This window comes from Scyliorhinus canicula, chromosome 4 (genome assembly GCF_902713615.1).
Source record: "Scyliorhinus canicula chromosome 4, sScyCan1.1, whole genome shotgun sequence".
In the NCBI taxonomy this organism is placed as follows: Eukaryota; Metazoa; Chordata; class Chondrichthyes; order Carcharhiniformes; family Scyliorhinidae; genus Scyliorhinus; species Scyliorhinus canicula.
This window is the reverse complement of record NC_052149.1, coordinates 75,422,775-75,449,352: the sequence shown is the minus strand read 5'-3', so window position 1 is coordinate 75,449,352 and position 26,578 is coordinate 75,422,775. Positions and strand designations below refer to the sequence as shown.

The 26,578-nt window shown below is 50.6% G+C and overlaps 1 protein-coding gene across 3 annotated transcripts in view; it reads left to right on the top strand.

Annotated features, from left to right (window-relative positions):
• The window catches only part of LOC119964682 (ubiquitin-conjugating enzyme E2 U-like), a 111,522-nt gene that overhangs the window by 18,556 nt on the left and 66,388 nt on the right, over positions 1-26,578 (top strand). For all 3 annotated transcript variants that reach the window (XM_038794483.1, XM_038794484.1, XM_038794482.1), the window contains 2 exons: positions 9,782-9,874; positions 14,879-14,976. In XM_038794483.1, the coding sequence (XP_038650411.1) occupies positions 9,782-9,874; positions 14,879-14,976 (191 nt within the window). The remainder of the gene's footprint in view (positions 1-9,781; positions 9,875-14,878; positions 14,977-26,578) is intronic.

The window sequence follows — 26,578 nt, the reverse complement described above, 5'->3', positions numbered from 1 at the left end:
GCCACGAATAGGAGGAGGTCGGAGTACTTCCGCCTTTACCGAGGGACCAGGCAGGGTTGCCCCTTGTCCCCCTTGTTGTTTGCACTGGCAATCGAGCCGCTGGCGATGGCATAGAGAGGTGGAGAGGCTTGGTGCGAGGTGGAGAGGAACATAGGGTGTCGTTGTATGCCGATGACCTGTTACTGTATGTGGCGGACCCGGTGGGAGGGATGCCGGGAGTGATGGAGTTACTAGCCGAGTTTGGGACCTTCTCAGGTTATAAATTAAACTTAGGCAAGAGCGAGGTGTTTGTGGTGCACCCTGGAGACCAGGAGGAAGGAATTGGTAGGCTCCCGCTTAGGAGGGCAGGGGAGAGCTTTAGGTACCTGGGGGTGCAAGTGGCCAGGGACTGGGGGACTCTCCACAAGCATAACTTTACCAGACTGGTAGATCAGATGGAGGAGGAGTTCAGGAGGTGGGACATGCTGCCATTGTCGTTGGCGGGGAGGGTGCAGTCCGTCAAAATGACAGTGCTTCCGAGGTTCTTGTTCCTTTTTCAGTGCCTGCCCATATTTATCCCCAGGGCCTTCTTTAGGAGAGTGACCGGCAGTATTCTGAGCTTTGTGTGGGCACATGGGACTCCGAGAGTGAGGAGGGTGTTCCTGGAGCGAGGAAGGGATAGAGGCGGGCTGGCGCTGCCCAACCTTCTGGGGTACTATTGGGCAGCCAATGTGTCAATGGTGCGTAAATGGGTGATGGAGGGGGGAGGGGCGGCGTGGAAAAGAATGGAGATGGCGTCATGTAGAGGTACGAGCCTGGGTGCCATGGTAACGGCACCGTTGCCGCTCTCCCCCAAGAGGGTTACCACGAGCCCGGTGGTGGTGGCGGCGACCCTAAGAATCTGGGGACAGTGGAGACGGCATCGGGGGGAAACAGGGGGCTCGATGGAGGCTCCACTGGGTGGCAACCATCGGTTCATCCCGGGGAACACGGATGGGGGATTCAGGGGATGGCAAAGGGCGGGCATCAGCAAATTGAGGGACCTGTTTATTGGCGGGAGGTTTTCGGGCCTGGGGGAACTGGAAGATAAATTTGGCCTTCCCCAGGGGAACATGTTCAGATACCTGCAGGTAAAGGCGTTTGCTAGGCGACAGGTAGAGGGATTCCCTTTGCTGCCCTCGCAGGGGACGATGGACAGAGTGCTTTCGGGGGTGTGGGTAGGAGAGGGGAAGGTGTCTGACATCTATAAGGTAATGCAGGAGGTGGAGGAGTCGTCAGTGGAGGAGCTGAAGGCTAAATGGGAGGAGGAACTCGGGGAGCAGATAGAGGACGGGACTTGGGCGGAGGCCTTGGAGAGAGTCAACTCTTCCTCCTCATGTGCGAGGCTTAGTCTCATCCAATTTAAGGTGCTGCACCGGGCCCACATGTCCGGGACTAGGATGAGTAGGTTCTTCGGGGGTGAGGACAGGTGCAGCAGATGTTCGGGGAGTCCTGCGAACCACGCCCATATGTTCTGGGCATGCCCAGCACTGGAAGAATTCTGGAAGGGGGTAGCGGGGACGGTGTCGAGGGTGGTTGGATCCAGGGTCAAACCAGGGTGGGGACTCGCGATTTTTGGGGTTGGGGTGGAGCCGGGAGTGCAGGAGGCGAAAGAGGCCGGGGTCCTGGCCTTTGCGTCCCTAGTAGCCCGTCGAAGGATTCTGCTACAGTGGAAGGATGCGAGGCCCCCAAGCGTGGAGACCTGGATCAGTGACATGGCGGGATTTATAAAATTGGAAAAGGTCAAATTTGCCCTGAGAGGATCAACACAAGGGTTCTATAAACGATGGCAGCCTTTTCTGGACTTCCTGGCTCAGAGATAGGTAACTGGGTCAATAGCAGCAGCAACCCGGAGGAGGGGGGGGGGGGGGTGCATTATTGTAGTGTTTATTCTGTAACTTTATAGTGTGTTAATTTGCGTTGTTGTTAAAATGCTGGGTTGTTCATGGGGATGGGGCGAATGTATATGATTGTTAATATTATTGTTATTTTTGGTATTTTACTAAGGTGCGTTATTGTTGTATAAAATCAAAATTTCTCAATAAAAATTATTTAAAAAAATAAAAAAAGAAGGGGGACAAAAAGGACGAGAGTAAGCTTGTGGGAAACATAAAAACTGACATTTCTATAGGTACATGAAGATAAAAAAGATCGGTGAAGACAAATGTTGGTCCCTTGAAGTCAGAAACAGGGGATTTTATAATGGGGAATAAAGAAATGGTTGACCAACTAATTACATACTTTGGTTCTGTCTTCACAAAGGAGGACACAAATAATTATCAGAAATGTTAGTGAACATAGGGTTTGGTGAGAGGGAGGAACTGAAGGAAATTAGTATTAGGAGTGATAAATCCCAGGGCCTGATCATCCACATTCCAGAGTAGTTAAGGAAGTGGCCCTAGAAATATTGGATGCATTGGTGGTCATCTTCTGAGATGTTATAGATTCTTTAACAGTTCCTACAAATTGGAGGGTAGCTAACGTAACTCCGCCATTTAAAAAGGGAGGTAGAGAGAAAACAGAATTATAGACCAGTCAACCTGGCGTCGGTTGTAGGGAAAGTTCTAGTGTCCATTGTAAAAGATTTTATAGCAGAGCACTTGGAAAACAGTGGCAGGATTTGACAGTCAGCATGGATTTGCAAAAGGAAAATCATGCTTAACAAATCTACTGGAATTCTTTGAGGATGTAAAGAGAGGGGGAACCACTGGATGTGCTTTATTTTGACTTTCAGATGGCTTTTGACAAAGACCCTCATGATAGATTAGCATGTAAAATTAAGGCGTGTGGTGGGAGCAGCACAGTGGTGGAATGGTTAGCACTGTTGCCTCACACCGGCTAAGACCCGGGTTCGATCCCGACCCCGGGTCACTCTCCATGTGGAGTTTGCACATTCTCCCCGTGTCTGCGTGGGTCTCACCCCCACAACCCAAAGATGTGCAGGGTAGGTGGATTGACTACGCTAAATTGCCCTTAATTGGAAAAAAATAATTGGGTACTCTAAATTTATTAAACAAAAATGAAAGCACATGGGATTGGGGATAATGTCTAGAGGTGGATAGAAAAATGGTTGGCAGACAGGAAACAGAGTAGGATTAATGGGTCTTTTTTCAAATGGCAGACAGTAACTAATGGGATACTGCAGGGATCGGTGCTGGGACTCTAGCTATATATTAATGATTTAGATGAGGGAACTAAATGTAACATCTCCAAGTTTGCAGATGACACAAAGCTGGTGGGAGGGTGAGCTGTGAGGAGGATGCAGAAATGCCTCAGTGTGATTTGTACAAGCTGAGTGTATGGACAAATGCATGGTAGATGCAGTATAATGTAGATAAAAAATTGTGAGGTTACCCACTTGGCTGAGGAGGAGTATCCTTGCTTTAGAGGGAGTGCTGGGATAGTATACCAGATTGACTCCTGTGATTGTGGGACTGACATATGAGGAGAGATTGAGTTGATTAGGATTATATTCACAGGAGTTCAGAAGAACAAGGGGCAATATCATAGAAACCTGTAAATGAGAAAGTTCTTCACCCAGAGAGTGGTAAGTCTGTGGAATTCGCTACCACAGGAAGCAGTTGAGGCCAAAACATTGTTTGTTTTCAGAAAGGAGTTAGATATAGATCTTGGGGCTAAAGGGATCAAAAGGTATGGGGGGGGAGGGGGGGGGGGGGGGTGGAGAGGGAACAGGTTACTGAGTTGGATGATCAGCCATGATCATATTGAATAGCAGAGCAGGCTTGAAAGGCCAGATTGCCTACTCCTGCTCCTATTTTCTATGTTTCTGTGTGCTTGTTCACAGATCCCTGAAGGCGGCAGGATTGGTTAATAGGATAGTTAAGATGGCAGAAGAACATAAGAATTAAGAACAGGAGTAGGCCATATGGCCCCTCGAGCCTGCTTCGCCATTCAATGAGATCATGGCTGATCTTTTGTGGACTCAGTTCCACTTTCCGGCCCAAACACCATAACCCTTAATCCCCTTATTCTTCAATAAACTATCTATCATTATCTTTAAAACATTTAATGAAGGAGCCTCAACTGCTTCACTGGGAAAGGAATTCCATAGATTCACAACCCTTTAGGTGAAGAAGTTCCTCCTCAGCTCAGTCCTAAATCTACTCCCCCTTATTTTGAGGCAATGCCCCCTAGTTCTGCTTTCACCTGCCAGTGGAAACAACCTCCCCGCATCTATCCTGTCTATTTCCTTCATAATTTTGTGTGTTTCCATACGATCCACCTGCATCTCAGGATTGCTACCAGTGCCAAGGTAGTAATCTCAGGATTGCTACCAGTGCCATGAGACAGTCAGAGTAGAAACTCAAGAATAGTCAGAATGAATATGTGGCTTGAGAAATGGTGCAGGAGGGAGGGGGTTCAGATTTTTGGGACATTGGAACCGGTTCTGGAGGCGGTGGGACCATTACAAACCGGATGATCTACACCTGGGCAGGACTGGAACCAATGTCCTAGGGGGTGCTTTTGCTAACACTGTTGAGGAGGTTTTAAACTAATGTGGCAGGGGGATGGGAACCAGATTAGAAAGTTAGAAGTCAGTAAAGAGGCAGCAACTAAAGCCAGTAAGGTACTAGATAATAAACTCAATGTGACTAAGGGGAAGAGTAGACAGGGAAGAGATGATGAATGCAAAGGGACAGGTGGTCTGAGGTGCATTTGTTTTAATGCGAGAAGTGTAGCAGGTAAGGCAGATGAACTTAGGGCTTGGATTAGTACCTGGGAATATGATGTTATTGGTATTACTGAGACTTGGTTGAGGGAAGGGCAGGACTGGCAACTGAATATCCCAGGGTATAGATGCTTCAGGAGGGATAGAGAAGGAGGTAGAAGGGGTGGAGGAGTTTCATTACTAGTCAGAGATAATATCACAGCTGTGATTAAGGAGGGCACTATGGAGGATTCCATTGACCATGGCAGGTTGATGGAAAAAGTGAAGTTGTATGGGGTTCAGGGTTTACTAGCTAGATGGATAAAGAACTGGCTGGGCAATAGGAGAGTAGTGGTGGAAGGGAGTGCCTCAAAATGGAGAAGGCTGACTAGTGGTGTTCCACAGGGATCCGTGCTCGGACCACTGTTGTTTGTGATATACATAAATGATCTGGAGGAAGGTATAGGTGGTCTGATTAGCAAGTTTGCAGATGATACTAAGATTGGTGGAGTTGCAGATAGCGAGGTGGACTGTCAATGCAGCAAAATATAGATAGATTGGAGAGTTGGGCAGAGAAATGGCAGATGGAGTTCAAACCAGGCAAATGCGAGGTGATGCAGTTTGGAAGATCTAATTCAAGAGCGGACTATATGGTCAATGGAAGAGTCCTGGGGATAATTATGTACAGAGAGATCTGGGAGTTCAGGTCCATTGTACCCTGAAGGTGGCAACGCAGGTCGATAGAGTGGTCAAGAAGGCATACAGCATGCTTGCCTTCATCGGACGGGGTATTGCGTACAAGAGTCGGCAGGTCATGTTACAGTTGTATAGGACTTTGGTTAGGCCACATTTGGAATACTGCGTGCAGTTCTGGTCGCCACATTACCAGAAGGATGTGGATGCTTTACAGAGGGTGCAGAGGAGGTACACCAGGATGTTGCCTGGAATGGAGGGTGCTAGCTATGAAGAAAGGTTGAGTAGATTAGGATTGTTTTCGTTGGGAAGATGGAGGTTGAGAGGGTCCTGATTGAGGTCTACAAAATTATGTGAGGTATGGACAGGGTGGATAGCAACAAGCTTTTTTCAAGATTGGGGGCGTCAATTACAAGGGGTCACGATTTCAAGGTGAGAGGGGCGAAAGTTTAAGGGAGGTGTGCGTGGAAAGCTTTTTACGCAGAGGGTGGTGGGTGCCTGGAATGCTTTGCCAGCGGATGTGGTAGAGGCGGGTACGATAGCATCATTTAAGATGCATCTAGACAGATATATGAACGGACGGGGAACAGAGGGAAGTAGACCGTGGAAAATAGGGGGCAGGTTTAGATAAAGGATCTGGATCGGCGCCTGCTGGGAGGGCCGAAGGGCCTGTTCCTGTGCTGTAATTTTCTTTGTTCTTTGTTCTTCTAAATTCCGAGTACGTCCCAGTTTACTCAACCTCTCCTCGTAATCCGACCCCTTCAGCTCTGGGATTAACCTGGTGAATGTCCTCTGCCCATCCTCAAGTGCCAGTACGTCCTTTCTAAGGTAAGGAGACCAAAACTGAACACAATACTCCAGGTGTGGCCTTACTAACACCTTATAAAATTGCAGCATAACCTCCCTAGTCTTAAACTCCATCCCTCTGGCAATGAAGGACAAAACTGCATTTGACTTCTTAATCACCTGTTGCACTTGTAAACCAACCTTTGGTGACTCATGGACTAGCATACCCAGGTCTCTCTGCACAGCAGCATGTTTTAATATTTTATCATTTTTCTGTTTTCCTACCAAAATGGATAACCTCACATTTGGGGTAGCATGGTGGTTAGCACAAATGCTTCACAGCTCCAGGGTCCCAGGTTCGATTCCCGGCTGGGTCACTGTCTGTGTGGAGTCTGCACGTCCTCTCCCTGTGTGCGTGGGTTTCCTCCGGGTGCTCCGGTTTCCTCCCACAGTCCAAAGATGTGCGGGTTAGGTGGATTGGCCATGCTAAATTGCCCATAGTGTCCTAAAAAGTAAGGTTAAGGGGGGGGGGGGTTGTCGGGTTACGGGTATAGGGTGGATACGTGGGTTTGAGTAGGGTGATCATTGCTCGGCACAACATCGAGGGCCGAAGGGCCTGTTCTGTGCTGTACTGTTCTATGTTCTATTTGTCAACATTGTATTCCATCTGCCAGACCCTAACCCATTCACTTAACCTATCCAGATCCCTCTGCCGACTTCCGGTATCCTCTGCACTTTTTGTTTTACCACTCATCTTAGTGTAGTCTGCAAACTTGGACACATTGCATTTGGTCCCCAACTCCAAGTCGTCTATGTAAACTGTGAACAATTGTGGGCCCAACACTGATCCTTGAGGGACAACACTAGCTACTGATTGCCAACCAGAGAAACACCCATTAATTCCCACTCTTTGCTTTCTATTAATTAACCAATCCTCTATCCTTGCTACTACTTTACCCTTAATGCCATACATCTTTATCTTATGCAGCAACCTTAATTGTGGCACCTTGTCAAAAGTTTTCTGAAAATCCAGACATACCACATCCATTGGCTACCCTTTATCTACCGCACTGGTAATGTCCTCAAAAAATTCCACTGAATTAGTTAGGCACGACCTGACCTTTGTGAACCCATGCTGCATCTGCCCAATGGGACAATTTCCATCCAGATGCCTCGCTATTTCTTCCTTGATGATAGATTCCAGCATCTTCCCTACTACTGAAGTTAAGCTCACTGGCCTATAATTACCCGCTTTCTGCCAACCTCCTTTTTTAAACATACGAGATGCTTGCTTTTATCAGTCATGGCACAGATTATAAGAGCAGGGAGGTTATGTTGGAACTGTGCAAAACTGTGGTTAGACCACAGCTGAAGTGTGCACTTCTGGTCACTTCAAAATAGGAAGAATGTGATTATACTGGAAAGGGTGCAGAAGAGATTAACCAGAATGTTGACTGGGATGGATCATTTGAGCTATGAATAATAATAATCTTTATTATTGTCACAAATAGGCTGACTTTAACACTGCAATGATGTTACTGTGAAAATCCCCTGGTCACCACATTCCGGCACATGTTTGGGTACACTGAGGGAAGAATTCAGAATATCCAATTCACCTAACAAGTATGTCTTTTGGACCTTGTGGAAGGAAACCGGAGCATCCGGGGGAAACCCATGCAGACATGGGGAGAACGTGCAGACTCTACACAGACAGTGACCCAAGCCGGCAATCGAACCCGGGTCCCTGGCGCTGTGGAGAAACAGTGCGAACCACTGAGAACAGAGGCTGGATAAGCTGGGGTTGTTTTCTTCAGAGCAGAGAAGACAGAGGAATGACATGATTGAGGTGTATAAGATTATGAGAGGTATGGGCATGGTAGATAGAAAGCAGCTGTTCCCTTTAGAATCAGAGAAGAGTTGCAGTATCATAGAATCCCTATAATGCAGAAGGAAGCCATTCTGCCCATCGAGTCTCTACAGACCCTTTGAATGATCACTCTATCTGTGTCCACCCCATCCTATTCCCGTAACCCTATAACCTAACGTGCACATCACTGGACACGAAGGATACTAAGGGGCAATTTATCATGGCCAGTTCACCTAACCCACACATCTTTGGACTGTGGGAGGAAACCGGAGCTCCTGGAGGAAAATCTCACAGACATGGGGAGAATGTACAAATTCCACCCAGACAGTTACCCAATGCCTGAATTGAACCCAGGTCGCTGATGCTGTGAGGCAACAGTGCTAACCACTGTGCTGCCGTACCACCCACTAGTTGAAGGTCCAATAACAAGGAAGTATAAGGTGAGGGACAAGAGGTTTCGAGGGGATTTGGGGGAAACATTTTTCACCGTGAGAGTGATGGGAGTCTCAAATGCACTGTATGGGAGGGTAGTAGATGCGGGAAACTTCACAGCCTTTAAAAAGTACGTGTATGAGCATTTGAAATGTCATAACATTCAAGGCTGTGGGCCAAGTGCTGGAAAGTGGGAATGTAGATTAAGTGTAGTTTTGTCAGTGCAGGTTCGATGGGCTGAAGGGCCACTTCTGTGCTGTATGGTTCTATGACATTATAATGAGGAGCCATCTCGGTCTCTCTCTCATAAACCGATGAAGTGCAACATCAGAATTTCAGGACTGAGAGCAGGTTTGCTTTCTCGGTTTTGAACATTGCATGAGCAAAAGACCACGTGCAAAGGAAATGCAATTTGTACAATAGTGGCTTACCACAAAAATAAAATTACTGAACGATATTGAACCCATTTTGTTTTGGTCTGAATAGCTAATTACTGTCATATATAATGAGAAGTTGCATTAATTAAAACCATGTTGTTGTGCTTTTGCAGGTGTTCTGAACTAATGCCAACAGGAATAACTTTAACAAAAATTAAACTCTTCAAATAATTGTCAGAATCAAGTCCCATGGGCAGTTCTAGTTGCAACAGTGATTCCCATTCTGCATTTTGTAATCCTTGTTGAAAGAGTGTTGAAATGTTTACTCTGTGCATTTGAAATGAAAAGAAACTTTGATTTTTTTTATGTGATTGAAAAAAGTCATCAAAACTATTGACCTCCTCCTCAAACTATTAATTTCTCCCTCTGTAAGTTAAATTGACTTTAAACATTTCTCAATTATTCAGCTGACAAAGGGATTGACCAGTTTGGAAAATCCTAATATATGCCGTTAGTTGATCTCAGTTGGAATGGCTTTATTCTCTGACTCCTGACCATTTCCCAGTGACCCCTGTCGGAAAGTGTGCATACTGGGTGAGGGCAGGAGTCGATTCAGCTGTGATGCCTCTATAGCTAAATAGCCTGCCGAGGGAATTCTGATAGGTTGCCCTTTGTATCACTTTGTGGAGTTGATTGGACAGTGTGTTGCACTTTCGGCTGGCGGCACAACTCCTTCAACAACATGACATTGAATATGGTGTCTGGGGCTCCTCCAAACCTGTAGGCCCACATGACCAGAAAAGATTGGCACTCAAATAACGTCCAGGTAGTATGTGAGCATAGAGACACAGTGCTACAACCCCGTCCTTCAAGCCTCTGCTTTCCTCCTCCGTGCCAGAAGTTCTTGATTAACTAAAACATTTTTTCAACTTCATCAAGGTGCTTCTCTTCAACTATCCCTGAAGTATACAGAAGATTATGACTCAACCCCTCCAAATGTTACTTTCAATACAATTCCATTTCATCCCAATGGTGAGTATCTGCAAACATTCTCTTAAGGGATGGGTTTGCCAGGAACAACATAATCTCAGCATCTCTTTCAGAATCCGATTGGATGGCAGCACGGTGGCGCAGTGGTTAGTACTGCTGCCTCACGGCGCCGAGATCACAGGTTCGATCCCGGCTCTGGGTGACTGTCTGTGAGGAGTTTATACATTCTCCGTGTTTGAGTGGGTTCGCCCCACAACCTAATGATGTGCAGGGCAGGTGGATTGGTCAGGCTAAATTGCCCGTTAATTTGAGAAAAATGAATTGGGTACTCTTTTTTAAAAAAAAAAACTTTTTAATTATTTTTAAAAATAATTTTTATTAAGATTTTCAAAAACATATTAAAAACATAAAATAACAGCAAGAAAACCGTAGTAACAACAACAAAAAGAAAAAACACAATAACCCCCAAAACCAAACCCCCCCCCCCCCCCCCCAGTAACTACAAAAAGAAGGAATAGATAAGCACCCGGCATATTCAGTAAACACATATGCACATTTCTCCTTTGCCCCGCAACAGACCCCCCCGCCCCCCTCCCCCCCGGTTGCTTCTGCTGCCGGCCCATTTTCCTACCGTTCTGCCAGGAAGTCAAGGAAAGGCTGCCACCGCCTAAAGAACCCCTGTACTGATCCCCTCAGGGCAAATTTCACCTTCTCCAATTTGATGAACCCCACCATATCATTGATCCAGGCCTCCACACTTGGGGGCCTCGCATCCTTCCATTGAAGCAAAATCCTCCGCCGGGCTACTAGGGACGCAAAGGCCAGAACACCGGCCTCTTTCGCCTCCTGCACTCCCGGCTCCACTGCCACCCCAAAATTGGGAGTCCCCAGCCTGGCTTGACCCTGGATCCTACCACCCTCGACACCGTCCTTGCTACCCCCTTCCAGAACTACCCCAGCGCTGGGCATGCCCAAAACATATGGGCGTGGTTCGCTGGGCTCCCCGAGCACCTAGCACACCTGTCTTCGCCCCCCGAAAAACCTACTCATCCTCGTCCTGGTCATGTGGGCCCAATGCAGCACCTTGATCTGTATGAGGCTAAGCCTCGCACAGGAAGAGGAGGAATTCACCCTTTCCAGGGCATCCGCCCACGTCCCCTCCACAATCTCCTCACCCAGCTCCTCTTCCCATTTACCCTTCAGCTCCCCCACCAGGGCCTCATCCACCTCCTGCATGACGTGGTACACCCCCGAGAGCACCCTGTCCCGCACCCCACGTGGGGGCAGCAAAGGGAACCCCTCCACCTGCCGCCTGGCAAATGCCCTAACCTGCATGTACTTAAACATGTTCCCCGGGGGGAGCCCAAACTTCCCCTCTAACTCACCCAGGATCGCAAACCTCCCATCCACAAACAGGTCCCTCAACTTCCTAATACCTACCCTATGCCAGCCAAGAAACCCACCATCGATGCTCCCTGGAACAAACCGGTGGTTCCCCCGTATCGGGGACTCCATTGAGCCCCCCACCTCCCCCCATTCCGTCTCCATTGCCCCCAAATTTTGAGGGTAGCCACCACCACCGGGCTCGTGGTATACCTCGTTGGAGGGAGCGGCAATGGCGCCGTTACCAGCGCCTCCAGGCTTGTGTCCACGCAGGACTCCATCTCCATCTTCTTCCATGCTGCCCATACCCCATCCATTACCCACTTACGCACCATCGCTGCATTGTTAGCTCAATAGTACCCACAGAGGTTGGGCAACGCCAGCTCCCCCCCATCCCTGCCCCACTCCAAAAACACCCTTCTCACCCTCGGAGTCCCATGTGCCCATACAAATCCCGTAATACTCCTTTTGACCTTCCTAAAAAAGGCCTTCGGGATAAGGATGGGGAGGCACTGGAACATGAACAAAAACCTCGGGAGCACCGTCATCTTGACGGACTGCACCCTGCCCGCCAGCGACAGCGGCACATGTCCCATCTTTTAAACTCCTCCTCCATTTGCTCCACCAGCCTAGTGAGGTTAAGTTTGTGAAGGGTCCCCCAGCTCCTAGCCACCTGGACTTCCAGGTACCGAAAGCTCCTCCCTGCCCTTTTCAGTGGGAGCCTACCAATCCCCTCCTCTTGATCCCCCGGGTGCACGACGAACAGCTCACTCTTACCCAGGTTGAGCTTGTACCCCAGGGCATGGTCCGAAATAACTGTGGCCGAATACTTGGCATCCTCCACCCTCGAAATCAGCCCCCTGCTCAGGACAAAAAAATCGATCCGGGAATAGGCTTTATGCACATGGGAAAAAAATGAATACTCCCTGGCCCTCGGCCTCGCGAACCTCCACGGATCCATCCCTCCCATCTGGTCCATAAACCCCCTCAACACCTTAGCCACCGCGGGCCTCCTGCCCGTCCTGGACATATATCGATCCAATGGGGGATCCAGCACCGTGTTAAAGTCCCCCCCCAGTATCAAGCCCCCCGTCTCTAGATCCGGAATGCGGCCCAACATGCGCCGCATAAAACCCGCATCGTCCCAATTTGGGGGATAGACATTCACCAGCACCACCCGCTCCCCTTGCAACTTGCCGCTCACCATCACATACCTCCCTCCACTGTCAGCCACCACCTTTGACGCCTCAAACGACACCCTTTTTCCCACCAGAATTGCCACCCCCTGATTTTTTGCATCCAGCCCCGAATGAAACACCTGGCCTACCCAGCCCTTTCTCAGTCTAACCTGGTCCGCCACCTTCAGGTGCATCTCCTGGAGCATAGCCACGTCCGCCTTCAGGCCCTTCAGGTGCGTAAACACCCGGGCCCGTTTGACCGGCCCATTCAGCCCCCTCACATTCCAAGTTATCAGCCGGATCAGAGGTCTCCCTGCCCCCCTCCCCTGCCGACTAGCCATAACCCGTCCCCTGCCCACCCCAGGCCAGCGCCCCTCGCTCGGCCCGTTCCCCACGGCGGCAATCCCCCACCCCGGCCCCCCCTGCAGACTCCAGCTCTCCCCCCCCCCCCCCAAGGCTAGGACCCCTCCCAGCTGCGTTACTCCCTCCGTAGCACTCCCGTGAGCCAGCTAACTTCTGCTGAACCCGGCAGCGCCCACCACACCTCCGACCACTTCCCAACGTGGGGGTACTCCTCCTCCCCCAGATCCATCAGCAGACCCTCCTCCTCCTCCTCCTCCCCCTCCCGCTCTTGTGCGGGAAAAAAGCCCGCGCTTCTCAGCTCCGACCCCGCCCCCATCCACCCTCAGCGCGGCATGCAGAAGAAAAGCCTGCGCTTTCCCTCTGCCCGACCCCGCCCCCGCAAAAAAAGACAGCACCCCACCCACCCTAGAAACAACACACAACCATCTTAAAACAACATAAAACAGAGACCATTCCCACCAAAAGTTAACACAGTTATTTACAAACCCCCGACCCTCAGTCAGAGTCCAACTTCTTGGCCCGCACAAAGGTCCACGCCTCCTCCGGGGACTCAAAATAAAAGTCAAAATAAAGACATTGCCCCACCCACCCTGAAGGCAACACACATCCTGCATTAAACAGAGAACCCCCCCCCCCCCCCCCCCCCCAGAGAAAAAATTAAACACAGTTACATTTTCATGCAAAACCCCCATCCTTGACCCTCAGTTTGAGTCCAGTTTCTCGGCTGCACAAAGGCCCACGCCTCCTCCGGGGACTCAAAATAATGGTGAAGGTCCCTGTAGGTGACCCACAGACGTGCCGGCTGTAACATGCCAAACTTCACACTCTTTCTGTGAAGCACCGCCTTCGTCCGGTTGTACCCGGCCCTCCGCTTGGCCACCTCCGCACTCCAGTCCTGGTAGATCCGCACTACTGTGTTCTCCCACTTGCTGCTCCGCTCCTTCTTGGCCCACCTAAGCATGTCTGTCAACGAACCGGTGGAACCGCACCAGCACCGCCCATGGCGGCTCATTCGGTTTGGGCCTCCTGGCCAGTATTCTGTGGGCCCCCTCCAGCTCCAGGGGCCCCTGGAAGGACCCAGCTCCCATCAGCGAGTTCAACAAAACGACCACATAGGCCCCCAGGTCTGACCCTTCCAGCCCCTCCGTGAGGCCCAGGATCCGCAAATTTTTCCGCCTCAAACGGTTCTCCATCTCCTCGAACCACTCCTGCAACTTCTCGTGGAGCGCCTCGTGCATCTCCACCTTTACCGCGAGGGCCGCGGCCTCATCCTATCTTTCAGAGGCTTGTTGTCGGAGCTCCCGGATCTCCACCCCCTGGGCTGTCTGCGTCGCCAGCAGTTTGTCCGTATTCGCCTTCAGCGAGTCCAGCAGCTCCACTTTGAGCTCCTGAAAACAGCGCTGGAGAGTCTCCTGCTGCACCTGCGCCCCACTGTCTCCATTCCTCGAGGCCTCCGCCGGCCGCCATCTTGATTCTCTTCCCCTGCTTTTTCTTAGGCGCTGCCACTGCTATTCTGCTGGCCCCACTCCTGGTCAAGACCATAGACCACTGGGGATCCGCTGCAGACACCTTCCCACGTCGGAAACCGTCACGCAAGTACCGCTGGGGGCCCTTAAAAGAGCCCAAAAGTCCGTTCCTGGCGGGAGCTGGCGAACGTGCGGCTTAGCTCCGCATAGCTGCAACCGGAAGTCCTCTAAATTTTTTTTTAAAAAACGATTGGATGGATGGTCTATTTTGGGAATTGGATTGGAAGTTCGGAGGGAAGTAGATGAAGACCGTGGTTGTTGAATACTCCATGGGACACAATCCTCACAGTTTTGGAGTGAAGACAATAGAGCATTATTCACAGAGAGCAATAAGCTTTTGTGGTGATGCAAAAATAGATGATTGTTCTGCAGTTTTTCTGCCTCCATTAGTGATCATGGAATATTTACACAGAACATACTTGGAGGTTAAATGGATGTCATAGAATCCACGAATAAGCCAATTGTAATTGTATGCAGAAGAGATGCGGAAGGGTTTCATTGCTGAATGATCTGCTCTTGTTTTTATGTCCTCTTATAAGATATCAGTTACTTGACAATTCATTCCACTTTTTTTTCTGCTTATCCTTTGTTCACAGTGGACGCAGTTTCAGCCAAACCATGTATAGACTTTCTTGAAAATCCCAGTAAATGGGAAGAAGGCTTTTCCTTGACAACCATTCTACTTACCATTCAGGTAGGATGACATTTATACAGGGGGGGGGGGGGGGGGGCAGCAGAGAAGGAGACCAGAATCCGAGATTGGGACTGTTTCCAGGTCTCAGACCTTCAGAGCAGGGGAAGTACTCACTAATTGTGATTTTCAGATGGACACCCCTCAGTTGACATTGAGATAGGTACTCTGTCCAATTAAGGGTGGTGGGCTGGTGGGGGAGCGGAAGGATGAAGAGGAGGACCATCTACAGGGAAACCTGAGACTATTGTAACACCCAAACAGGCGGAGAGAACTTCTAAGTCTGTCTCTAATGTCGGAACCCCGACCTGCCATCATATGCTCCAGGCACCTAAACTAACTCCCCCTGCCTGTGGGAACTTGGAGGTTGACTCAAAAATTCCAGTACGGTGGGTAGCTCTGCTGGCTGCCAGGTCCTCCTCTGCAAAAATAGCCTGGAGACAGGATGGAACAAGTGAACCACCACTCCAGTCAGCAGGGTTAATTTTCAGTCCCAAATCCAGGCAATTATATCTTTCATGTTCATTTGAAAGGAACTGATGGTTCTGTACCTTTACATTAATAGCATGCCAATGTCCAAAGCTGCCAACTTTGAATGAGCTAAACTCTGAGCATTCACTAGCATCTGGAATCTGTACTTTGGACCCCGAGGGCAGAGGCTTTAAGTATCGAATTGTAGGGCTGGTTTTTATTCATCCTCTAGTAAGGACTGGTGATACATTGGCCTGGAGTTTAGCTTCAAAGACATGTGAGGACTGTTTCAAGGTCGGGAATCCAAGAAGAACAAACTGTCAGTTAATCTCCAGAAACTGGAGGAAGATTCATGAAAATCAATAATGAGCTAAGTACTTTGTAAGGCTGTATGGGTGGATTGACACCTCAAGCCATCCATCCTCAGTTAGACCCTAACATACCACATTAAAGTGCTGCCAATATGTCCTGGTCATCTTTGCCACTATCTGCACTTTCAATCAGCGGAATCAAGCATAAACCCTACTTATGGAAGCATTTTATTGGGTGTTGAGTGGGATTTACATTTGATCATTTATTCAACAGAGCTGTCAGAGTCAACCATGTCACATAAAGAAGGCATATGAGGGGCTGTAATACTGAGCTAATTATGCACGGGTCCGTAATTCTGCTACTATGATAAGAGAACCAAATGTAGCAGCATATATGATGGGAGTCACTCGTGGATCCCAGTTTTATAAAATCCAAACTACAACAATGCCAATATAAAAGCTGTTATGAACAGCAGATGGCCAGCAGGGAACAGGCTAATGAGAATAGCCTGGAGGAAAAGTGTCAAGTGAGGAAATAAGACGAGATGGTTCGTGAAGATAGCTTTAATTTTTTCTGTTTAAATCAACACGTCTCCTTCTTGACACTTTCCAACAGAAAGATAATCTATACATATTGTATTTTAAATATAACTAATGCATTAAAAAAGTCAAAATATGTATGCGGTACTATTTAACTAATCAACAAATCATCAATTTAACTTTTGTATGAAATCCACTTTGATATCATTGGCGTCACTGAGACATAGTTGAGCGAGGGGCAGGATTGACAGCTCAGTATTCCAGGATATAGGATCTTCAGGTGAGACAGGGAAGTATTTTCAACAATTTCAATAATTTTGATCAGGGAATCAATTACAGCAGTAAGGAGAGATGGCATCTTAGAAGGCTCTTCAAATTAAGCCATATGGGTAGAAATTAAAAACCCAAAAAGAGCAATCACATGCTGAGAGTGTTCTATAGGCCCTCTAACAGTCCAAAAGAAACAGAAAAGTGATAGGGTAGTGATCATGGGGTTTTCATCTTCCCCCAACATTAACTGGGGTAATCATAGTCTGAAAGGTTTAGAGGGAGCGGAACTCTTAGAATGTGTCCAGTAGAACTTTTTAAGCCAATACATAGAAGGTCTGACAATAGAGTGGGTGTCCCTTGGGGGGGGGGGGGGGGGGGAGGTTCAGACCGGTACAGTTCCCCATAAAAGTCCCTAAAGACCCCATTAACGTCTACCCCCCTCTGCACCACCTTCCAAACTCTATCCATCACTCCCCCAATCTCCCTGGCCGCGTCTCGCTTTCGGAGCTGGTGTGCCAGCATCCTGCTCGCCTTCTCCCCATATTCATACACCGCCCCCTGTGCTTTCCTCCACTGAGCTTCCGCCTTTCTGGTGGTCAGTAGATCGAACCTGGCCTGAAGGCTACGCCGCTCGCCCAGCAATCCCTCCTCCGGAGCCTCCGCATATCTCCTATCCACCCTCACCATCTCCCCTACCAATCTCTCCCTCTGCTCCCCTCTCTCCCTATGGGTTCGGATGGAAATCAACTCCCCTCTAATCACCGCCTTCAATGCCTCCCAGACCGTCCCCACTCAGACCTCCCCGTTATCGTTGGCCTCAAGGTACCTCTTAATACACCTCCTAACCCTCCTCATCTGCCAGCTGCCCCACCTCCAAGCGCCAGAGCGGACGCTGGTCCATCTCCTCCCCCATCCCAAGGTCCACCCAGTGCGGGGCATGATCCGAAATGGCAATGGCAGAGTATTCAGCATCCTCCACCCTCGAAACCAGCCCCCTGCTCAGGACAAAAATAGGCCTTATGCACGTGGGAGGAAAGCGAGTACTCCCTGGCCCTTGGCCTCGCAAACCTCCAGGGATTCACCCGGGCTCGTGGACCTGGATCGGTCCAATGGGGGATCCAGCACCGTGTTGAAGCACCCCCCCGCAATGATCAGGCCTCCAGGTCCGGAATGCGGCCCAACATGCACCGCATAAACCCCGCATCGTCCCAGTTTGGGGCATAAACATTCACCAACACCACCCGCTCCCCCTGCAGCTTACCACTCACCATCACATACCTCTCGCCACTGTCAGCCACCACATTTAACGCCTCAAACGACACCCTCTTTCCCACCAGGATCGCCAACCCCCGATTCTTCTCATCCAGCCCTGAATGAAATACTTGCCCACCCACCCCTTCCTCAGTCAAACCTGGTCCGCCACCGTGAATTCTTCCGCCGGTGCAGACTCGATGGGTCCGTCTCTAGGAGCATGGCCACATAGAACATAGAACAGAACAGTACAGCACAGAACAGGCCCTTCGGCCCTCAATGTTGTGCCGAGCCATGATCACCCTACTCAAACCCACATATCCACCCTATACCCATAACCCAACAACCCCCCCCTTAACCTTACATTAGGACACTACGGGCAATTTAGCATGGCCAATCCACCTAACCCGCACATCTTTGGACTGTGGGAGGAAACCGGAGCACCCGGAGGAAACCCACGCACACAGGGGGAGGACGTGCAGACTCCACACAGACAGTGACCCAGCCGGGAATCGAACATGGGACCCTGGAGCTGTGAAGCATTTATGCTAACCACCATGCTACCCTGCTGCCCACATCCGCCACATCCGCCTTCAGCCCCTTCAAGTGCGAAAACACTCGGGCCCGTTTGACCGGCCCGTTCAGCCCCCTCACATTCCAGGTTATCAGCCGGATCAGAGGGCTACCTGCCCCCCTCCCCTGCCGATTAGCCATAACCCACCCCCTGCATACTCCAGCTCCTTCCTGGCCATTTCAGCAGCAACCCTGTACCCACCCCGCCCCAAGCTAGGACCCCTCCTAGCTGCGCCCCTCCCTCCGCAGCACTCCCGTGAACCAGCTAACTTCTGCTGACCCCGGCGACTCCCGCCACACCACCGACCCCTCTCCACGTAGGACTACTCCTCCTCCTTCGTGCCCATCAACTGCCCCCCCCCGCTCTTGCGCGGGAAAATAACAACCAACAAAGGCCCGCGCTTCTCAGTCCCGACCCCGCCCCCCATCATCCCACAGTGCGGGAAACCAGAGAAAACCCGCGGTTTCGCCCTGCCCAACCCCGCCTCCTCTAGGGCAACTCCCATTGCCAGTCCCCACCACCAGCTCCCCGCACACCGAGTTTACCTCCCTGCCCGAACCCGTCCACCAGACCCATACAAAAAGACATAAAGACATCGCCCCACCCACCCTGAAGGCAACACACATCCTGCATTAAACAGAGAACCCCCCCCCTCCAGAGAAAAAGTTAAACACAGTTACATTTTCATGCAAAACCCCTATCCTTGACCCTCAGTTTGAGTCAGGGCCGGCTCAAGGCACCGGCAACTCGGGCAGTCGCCCGGGGCGCCATGTGCTCGGGGGCGCCAGAGACTCGGGACCCGCGCATGCGCAGTTGGGCCGGTGCCAACCAGCGCATGCGCGGTGGCCGCCCGCCCCCAGGGCGGCCCCCCGGCTCGGTCCGCCCCCCCGCTCAGTCCCCCCCGCCCCCCCTCGGGTCCGCCCCCCCGCCCCGCCCTCGGGTCCGCCCCCTGCCCCGCTCTCGGGTCCGCCCCCTGCCCCGCCCTCTGGTCCGCCCCCCTGCCCCGCCCTCGGGTCCGCCCCCCCGCCCCGCCCTCGGGTCCGCCCCCCCGCGTGTCCGCCCCCCTCTCGTGTCCGCCCCCCTCTCGGGTCCGCCCCCCCGCCCCGCCCTCGGGTCCGCCCCCCCCCGCCCCACCCTCAGGCCCGCCCCCCCTTTGGGTCCGACCCCCGCGTCCGCCCCCCCGCGTGTCCGCCCCCCTCTCGGGTCCGCCCCCACGCCCTGCCCTCGGGTCCGCCCCCCCTTCGGGTCCGCCCCCCGTGTCCGACCCCCCGCCCCGCCCTCGGGTCCGCCCCCCCTTCGGGTCCGCCCCCCGCGTCCGCCCCCCCGCGTGTCCGCCCCCCTCTCGGATCCGCCCCCCCGCCCCCCCTCGGGTCCGCCCCCCCGCCCCCCCTCGGGTCCGCCCCCCCTTCGGGTCCGACCCCCGCGTCCGCCCCCCCGCGTGTCCGTCCCCCTCTCGGGTCCGCCCCCACGCCCTGCCCTCGGGTCCGCCCCCCTTCGGGTCCGCCCCCCGCGCCCGCCCCCCCGCCCCGCCCTCGGGTCCGCCCCCCCTTCGGTTCCGCCCCCCCGCGTGTCCGCCCCCCTCTCGGATCCGCCCCCCCCGCCCCCCCTCGGGCCCGCCCCCCCGCCCCCCCTCGGGTCCGCCCCCCCTCGGCCTCGCCCCCCCCCCCCCTCGGCCTCGCCCCCCCCCCTCGGCCTCGCCCCCCCTCGGCCTCGCCCCCCCCCTCGGGCCCCGCCCCCCTCTTGCCCCGCCCCCCCCTCGGGCCCCCCCCCTCGGCCCCGCCCCCCCCCCTCGGCCCCGCCCCCCCTCGGCCTCGCCCCCCCCCCACCCCCGAAGGGCGCCGAAGTTCAGCTTGCCCGGGGCGCCAGCAACCCTAGAGCCGGCGCTGGTTTGAGTCCAGTTTCTCGGCTGCACAAAGGCCCACGCCTCCTACGGGGACTCAAAATAATGGTGACGGTCCCTGTAGGTGACCCACGGACGCGCCGGCTGCAACATGCCAAACTTCACACTCCGTCTGTGGAGCACCGCTTTCGTCCGGTTGAACCCGGCCCTTCGCTTAGCCACCTCCGCACTCCAGTCCTGGAAGATCCGCACCTCCGTGTTCTCCCACTTGCTGCTCCGCTCCCTCTTGGCCCACCGGAGCACGCACTCCCGGTCAACGAACCGGTGAAACCGCACCAACACCGCCTGCGGCGGCTCATTCGGCTTGTGCCTCCTAGCCAGTATTCTGTGGGCCCCCTCCAACTCCAGGGGCCCCTGGAAGGACCCAGCTCCCATCAATGAGTTCAGCATAACGACCACATAGGCCGCCAGGTCCGACCCCTCCAGCCCCTCGTGAGGCCCAGGATCCGTAAATTCTTCCACCTCGACCGGTTGTCCAGCTCCTCGAACCGCTCCTGCCACTTTTTATGGAGCGCCTCGTGCATCTCCACCTTCCCCACCATGGCCACGACCTCATCCTCCCTTTCAGAGGCCTGCTGCTGCAGCTCCCGGATTGTGGCCCCCTGGGCTGTCTGAGTCTCCATCAGCTCTCTGGTGGTGGCCTTCAGCGACTCCAGCAGCTCCACCTTAAGCTCCTGGAAGCATCGCAGAAGAGTCGCCTGCTGCTCCTGCGCCCACTGCCTCAGCTCCTCGAGGCCTCCGCCGGCCGCCATTTTGTTTCCCTTCCCCCGCTTTTCCAGGGGCCCTGCCACCGCTTTTCTGCTCACCCCACTCCTGGTCCGGACCATAGAACCCTGGGGATCTACTGCAGACCTCTTCCCACGTCGGGAATCATCGAAAAAGCTCCTTTGGGGGCCCTGAAAAGAGCCCCAAAGTCCGTTTTTAGCGGGAGCTGCTGAACGTGCGGCTTAGCTCCACATAGCCGCAACCGGAAGTCTATTGGGAGAAATTCTAAGAGACAGAATTAAACTGCATTTGGTGAGGCACGGATTAATCAAGAACAGTCAGCATAGTTTTGTTACAGGTAGGTCATGTCTGTCCAATATGATTTAAGTTTTTGAAGAGGTGACCAGGTGTATTGATGAGGGAAATACATTTTATGTAGTTTATTTGGACTTCAGCAAGGTGTTTGATAAGGTCCCACATGGGAGACTGATAGAGAAGATAAGAGCCCATGGGATCCAAGGAAATTTGACAAATTGGATCCAGAATTGGTTGAGTGGCAGAAAACAAGAGGGTGAAGGCCGAGGGGTATTTTACAAGGAATCACTACTCTTTTCAGCGATTTAAAGATATTATCATCCCCAAAACTGAAACTTGCGGAACTATCAAATTCCTTAACTTTGTTCCGATCGTTGTCATTTAAGAGTCCAAGTAACATTTCAGTTGTTCTATTCCACATTCTGTAGATGTACATCCGCTGTTTAATACAGCATAATTGAAGGATTCTGCAACCAGCTCGTTCATCACTGGACTGAAACTTATCGTTACTAAGTTAATGCCTTCTCTTTGGTTAATATCTCCCTCTTCTTCACAGTTTTCTATCTCGTGTTTGGTTTCAAACACCCTATTATATCTCTGATGGCAGTTTGTTGCATAATGGAATTTTGAATAACACCTAAAACACCGACTAACACGCATCCTTGGCATTTCTGGGGTTCTGCTTCTGTAGAAATTTCCCCATTCAGTCCTTCAGTTTTAATTGTTAAAGGTGTATCTGTTCTTGTTATTTTTAGTTTAAGTCTCCTTTCATATCACGCTTCCGGCCTGATTCTCGATCACTTCGCCATCCCGTTAACATTGTGTCTTCCATAGTCTGTCTTATTGCTGATCAGCCCATTTGTGTCATGAATGCTGCTGAGAATAAACGTTTGCCCAGAAACTTTTTGGCCTCTGACATTTGTTCAAACAGGTGTGTCTTTCTGCATATTTAACTCCCATCAAAGCAGGCGCTTATCCATATATGTAACTTAGCACAGTCCAATCATTTAAACGCCAACATGGTTTGGGGGATTTCTAGATGGAATTTTTTGCAGCCTAGTAAATAGTCTACATACTCTTCTATGGAGGTATCACCCAACTCTCTGTCAAAATCTGACCAGGCCTCATAAGTGCTTAATAAGTAGTCCTTTTGGTAAATTTTAGCCATGGAAGTTAATAATGTATCCAGACTGTCATCTGAGTCTAACTAATCCAATTCCAAGAATACCTGGCATCTAAGTTTGCTTTTGTATATTAGTGAAAGTGCCAAGCCATTCCTTGTTTTTTCTTGGGCAAGGACATAATCCATGTCCATATGGCAACTTCATTATTCCATTGGTCATAGGGTTGATGCTCAGAAAACAATGAAGGACACAGAAGAGAAATTCACAAATGCGAAAGTAAAGAAATTTGTTCCAGACAACATCTTTGGTATCTGTGCCCATATGACTGAAGACAATAAAGACCAGTTTAAAGGGAAGGATCTGCTGGTAGCTTACTATGACATGGATTATGAAAAGAATCCAAAGGGTTTGAACTACTGGAGAAATAGAGTGATGAAGGTCGCTCAGAAATTCCTGGAAGCTGGTGAGAAGCTGCATTTTGCTGTTGCGAACCACAACGCGTTCGGTCAGTAGCTCTCAGAATTTGGCCTGGACACTGTACTGGTGACGTTCCTGGGGTCACAATCAAAACTGCAAAAGATCAAAAATATGTGATGCAGGAAGATTTCTCACGTGATGGCAAAGCACTGGAACGATTTTTAGAGGACTATTTCGCTGGCAAACTGAAACGTTACCTTAAGTCTGAACCAATTCCAGAGAGCAATGATGGTCCTGTGAAGATTGTAGTAGCTGAGAACTTTGATGACATTGTAAATGATGAAACAAAGGATGTCTTGATTGAGTTTTACACTCCATGGTGTGGCCACTGCAGGAGTCTGGAGCCAAAGTATAAGGAACTCGAAGAAAAGTTGAGCAGCGATTCTACCATTATTATTGCCAAGATGGATGCTACAGCCAATGATGTGCCTTCACCATATGAAGTTCAAGGGTTTCCCACACTTTATTTCTCCCTGATGGGTAAGAAGCAGAGTCCAAAGAGATACGAGGGAGGTTGTGAAGTTAATGACTTCATGAATTACTTGAAGAAAGAATCTACAAACCCTCTGGCTGTACCAGTGGAAGAAAAGAAATCAAAGAAGAAGAAGGACAAGGAAGATCTGTAAATTACTAGAAGCACCTCTAATTCTAACATGTTGATATGCAAGGAGTAATTGGAGCCAGGGTTGAGTTTGAGATTTGGTGGTGGCATAGTCACTTTCTAAGAGGATTCACAGTCTGCCATACTGGTCCCATTTCTGTATCAATTTTAAGATGCACTATCGGAGTTATTGAATCAAAAGGGGCAGAAATTCAGGTTTTGTTTTGGTCTTATTTTGCACTGGTGAATGTTTTTGTACATTTTGGAACAATAAACCCCTTTAAACCAAAAAAAAAGAAAACAATGGAGGATAGTCGTACCCTGACACTCTACACTTGGATTCAGCCATTTGTTTTCCAAGTTTGTCTAAATCACTCTTCTAGGTGAGAATTCATCCTAAAAAAATCTTAATTTTTAATCCTTTTTACTTACTATGGGCGGGATTCTCCCTTATCTGGCGGGACAGGGGGTCCCGGCGTAGGGTAGTGGCGCCAACGACTCCGGGGTCGGGCCTCCCCAAAGGTGCGGAATTCTCCGCACCTTTGGGGGCTAGGCCCGCGCCGGAGCGGTTGGCACCACGCCGACTGGCACAAAAACCGGCGGCAGCGGGGCTGGCCGAAAGGCTTTCGCCGGTTCACGCATGCGCGCTGTGGGTTTCTCTTCCGCTTCCGCCATGGCGGAGGCTGTGGCGGCGGAGGAGGAGAAAGAGTACCCCCAGGGCACTGGCCCGGCCCCTGATAGGGGGGCCCCGATCGCTGGCCGGGCCACCGTGGAGGCACCCCCCGGGGGCCGATCGCCCCGCGCCCCCCCCCCCCAGGACCCCGAGGGCCCGGTCGCGCCGCCGATCCCGCCGCCACCAGAGGTGGTTCAAACCTCGGTGGCGGGAGAGGCCTCCCAGCGGCGGGACTTCGGCCCATCGTTGGCCGGAGAATCACCACAGGGGCCTCGCCGATCGACGTGGCGAGATTCCCGCCCCCGCCAATTCCCGGGTGGTGGAGAATCTCTGCCACGGCGGGGGCAGAATTTTCGGCGGCCCCAGGCGATTCTCCGACCATGCTGGGGGTCGGAGAATTTCGCCCTATATCTCTGTAATAAGAACTAGGAAGGAAGTCTTGACTTCAAATCTAATTTTATTGTGTTCTACAATCAATTACGTGGGCAGCATGGTGGTACAGTGGTCAGCACTGCTGCCTCACAGCTCCAGGGACCCAGGTTCAATTCCGGCCCCAGGTGACTGTCTTCCCCATGCCTGTATGGGTTTCCTTCAGGTGCTCTGGTTTCCCCCCACAGTCCAAAGATGTGCAGGTGAGGTGGATTGGCTATGTTAAATTCCCCCTCAGTGTCTAAAAAGTTAGGTAGGGTTATGGGGATAGGGTGGAGGTGTGGGCTTAAGTAGTGTGCTCTTTCAGAGGGCCGGTGCAGACTCGATGGGCTGAATGGTCTCCTGCACTGGAGGGATTCTATGATCATAATTCTACTCCCAACACCATAGTGCCACATGTATCCCCTTATACATGTCTATACAATCTATTAAACAATAAGTGTGGTCTATTGAACAATTAAAGCTCCATTTCTAACTTAAGCACTGGGGAATATTAACTCTTTCCTAACAGATGTACTGTACTTAAGATTTCCAGAAGGCAGTTGATGATATCCAGAATGTAATTGATAAAGTGCCACATCAAAGGCTATTGCGGAAAATGGAAACTCATGTTATGGGGTAAGATATTGACATAGATAGAAGATTGGCGGCTAACAGAAAGCAGAGAGTAGGCATACATGGGTCTTTCTCAGTTGCCATATGGTGTGCCCCGGGATCAGTGCTGGGACCTTAACTGTTTATAATTTACACAAATAACTTGGATGAATGGAATGAAGAGGTGGATAGGATTGTTGCCAAATGTTCTGATGTCACAAAGCTAGGTAGGAAAGTAAATTATGAAGAGGACATATGGAGGCTACAAAAAAGATACAGATAGGTTAGTGAGTGGGCAAAAACTGGTAAATGAAGTATAATGTGGGGAAATGTGAAATTGTCCATTTTAGCAGGAAAATAAGAAAGAAACATATTATCTAAATGGTGAAAGATTGCAGACACCTGAGGTGCAGAGGGATCTGTGTCCTGATGCATGAATCACAAAAGACTACTATGCAGGTACATGAAGTAATTAGGAAGGTTATCATTTTTTGCCTGGGGAATTGAATATAAAAATAGGGAGGTTATGCTTCAGTTATTCTGAGCACTAGTGATACCACATTTGGAGTACTGTGTATAATATTGATCATCTTATTTAAGGAAGGATGTAAATGCATTGGAAGCAGTTTACCAGGTTTACCGGACCAAATACCTGAAATGGTCAAGTTGTCTTTCAAGGAAAGGATGGACAGGCACGGTTTGTATCTGCTGGAGTTTAGAAGAGTAAGAGGCGACTTGATTGAAATCTACTGAGTGATCTTGACAGGGTGGATGTGGAGAGGATGTTTCCACTTGTGGGACAATCAAGAACTGGGGTCACTGTTTAAAAATAAGGGGTCACCTATTTAAATGGAGATTAGATAAAATATTTTCTCTCAAGGGGTTGTAAGTTTTTGGAACTCTCTTCCTGAAAAGGCAATGGAAGCAGACCCTTTGAATATTTTTATGGCAGAGGTGGATAGATTTTTGGGAAGCAAGGAGGTGATAGGTTATTGGGGGAAGATGGGATGCAGATTTGAGGGTACTATCAGATCAGCCATGATCTTATTGAATGACAGGGCAGGCTTGAGGGGCTGAATGGCCTACTTCTCCTACTTGTTTATATGTTTCTTCACATGACTAGAAGAATCTTGACTACTCCAAGCAGATCTTAGAAGAATGGGTTCATGTTTGACAAATCATGTTTAGAAAATAATAGTTATGCCTCTATGAGTGGGCAGATCAAATGCTGACTATGCATATATATGCCCTACAGGGAAGGGAATAAAAACCAGAAAGAGACTGGGTATTTTAGTGCCTCATCCTCCAGGGGTTCATGTCCAACACTGTGAAGCTATAGCTAAAGTGAACTAGGATGAAGTTGTGATCAC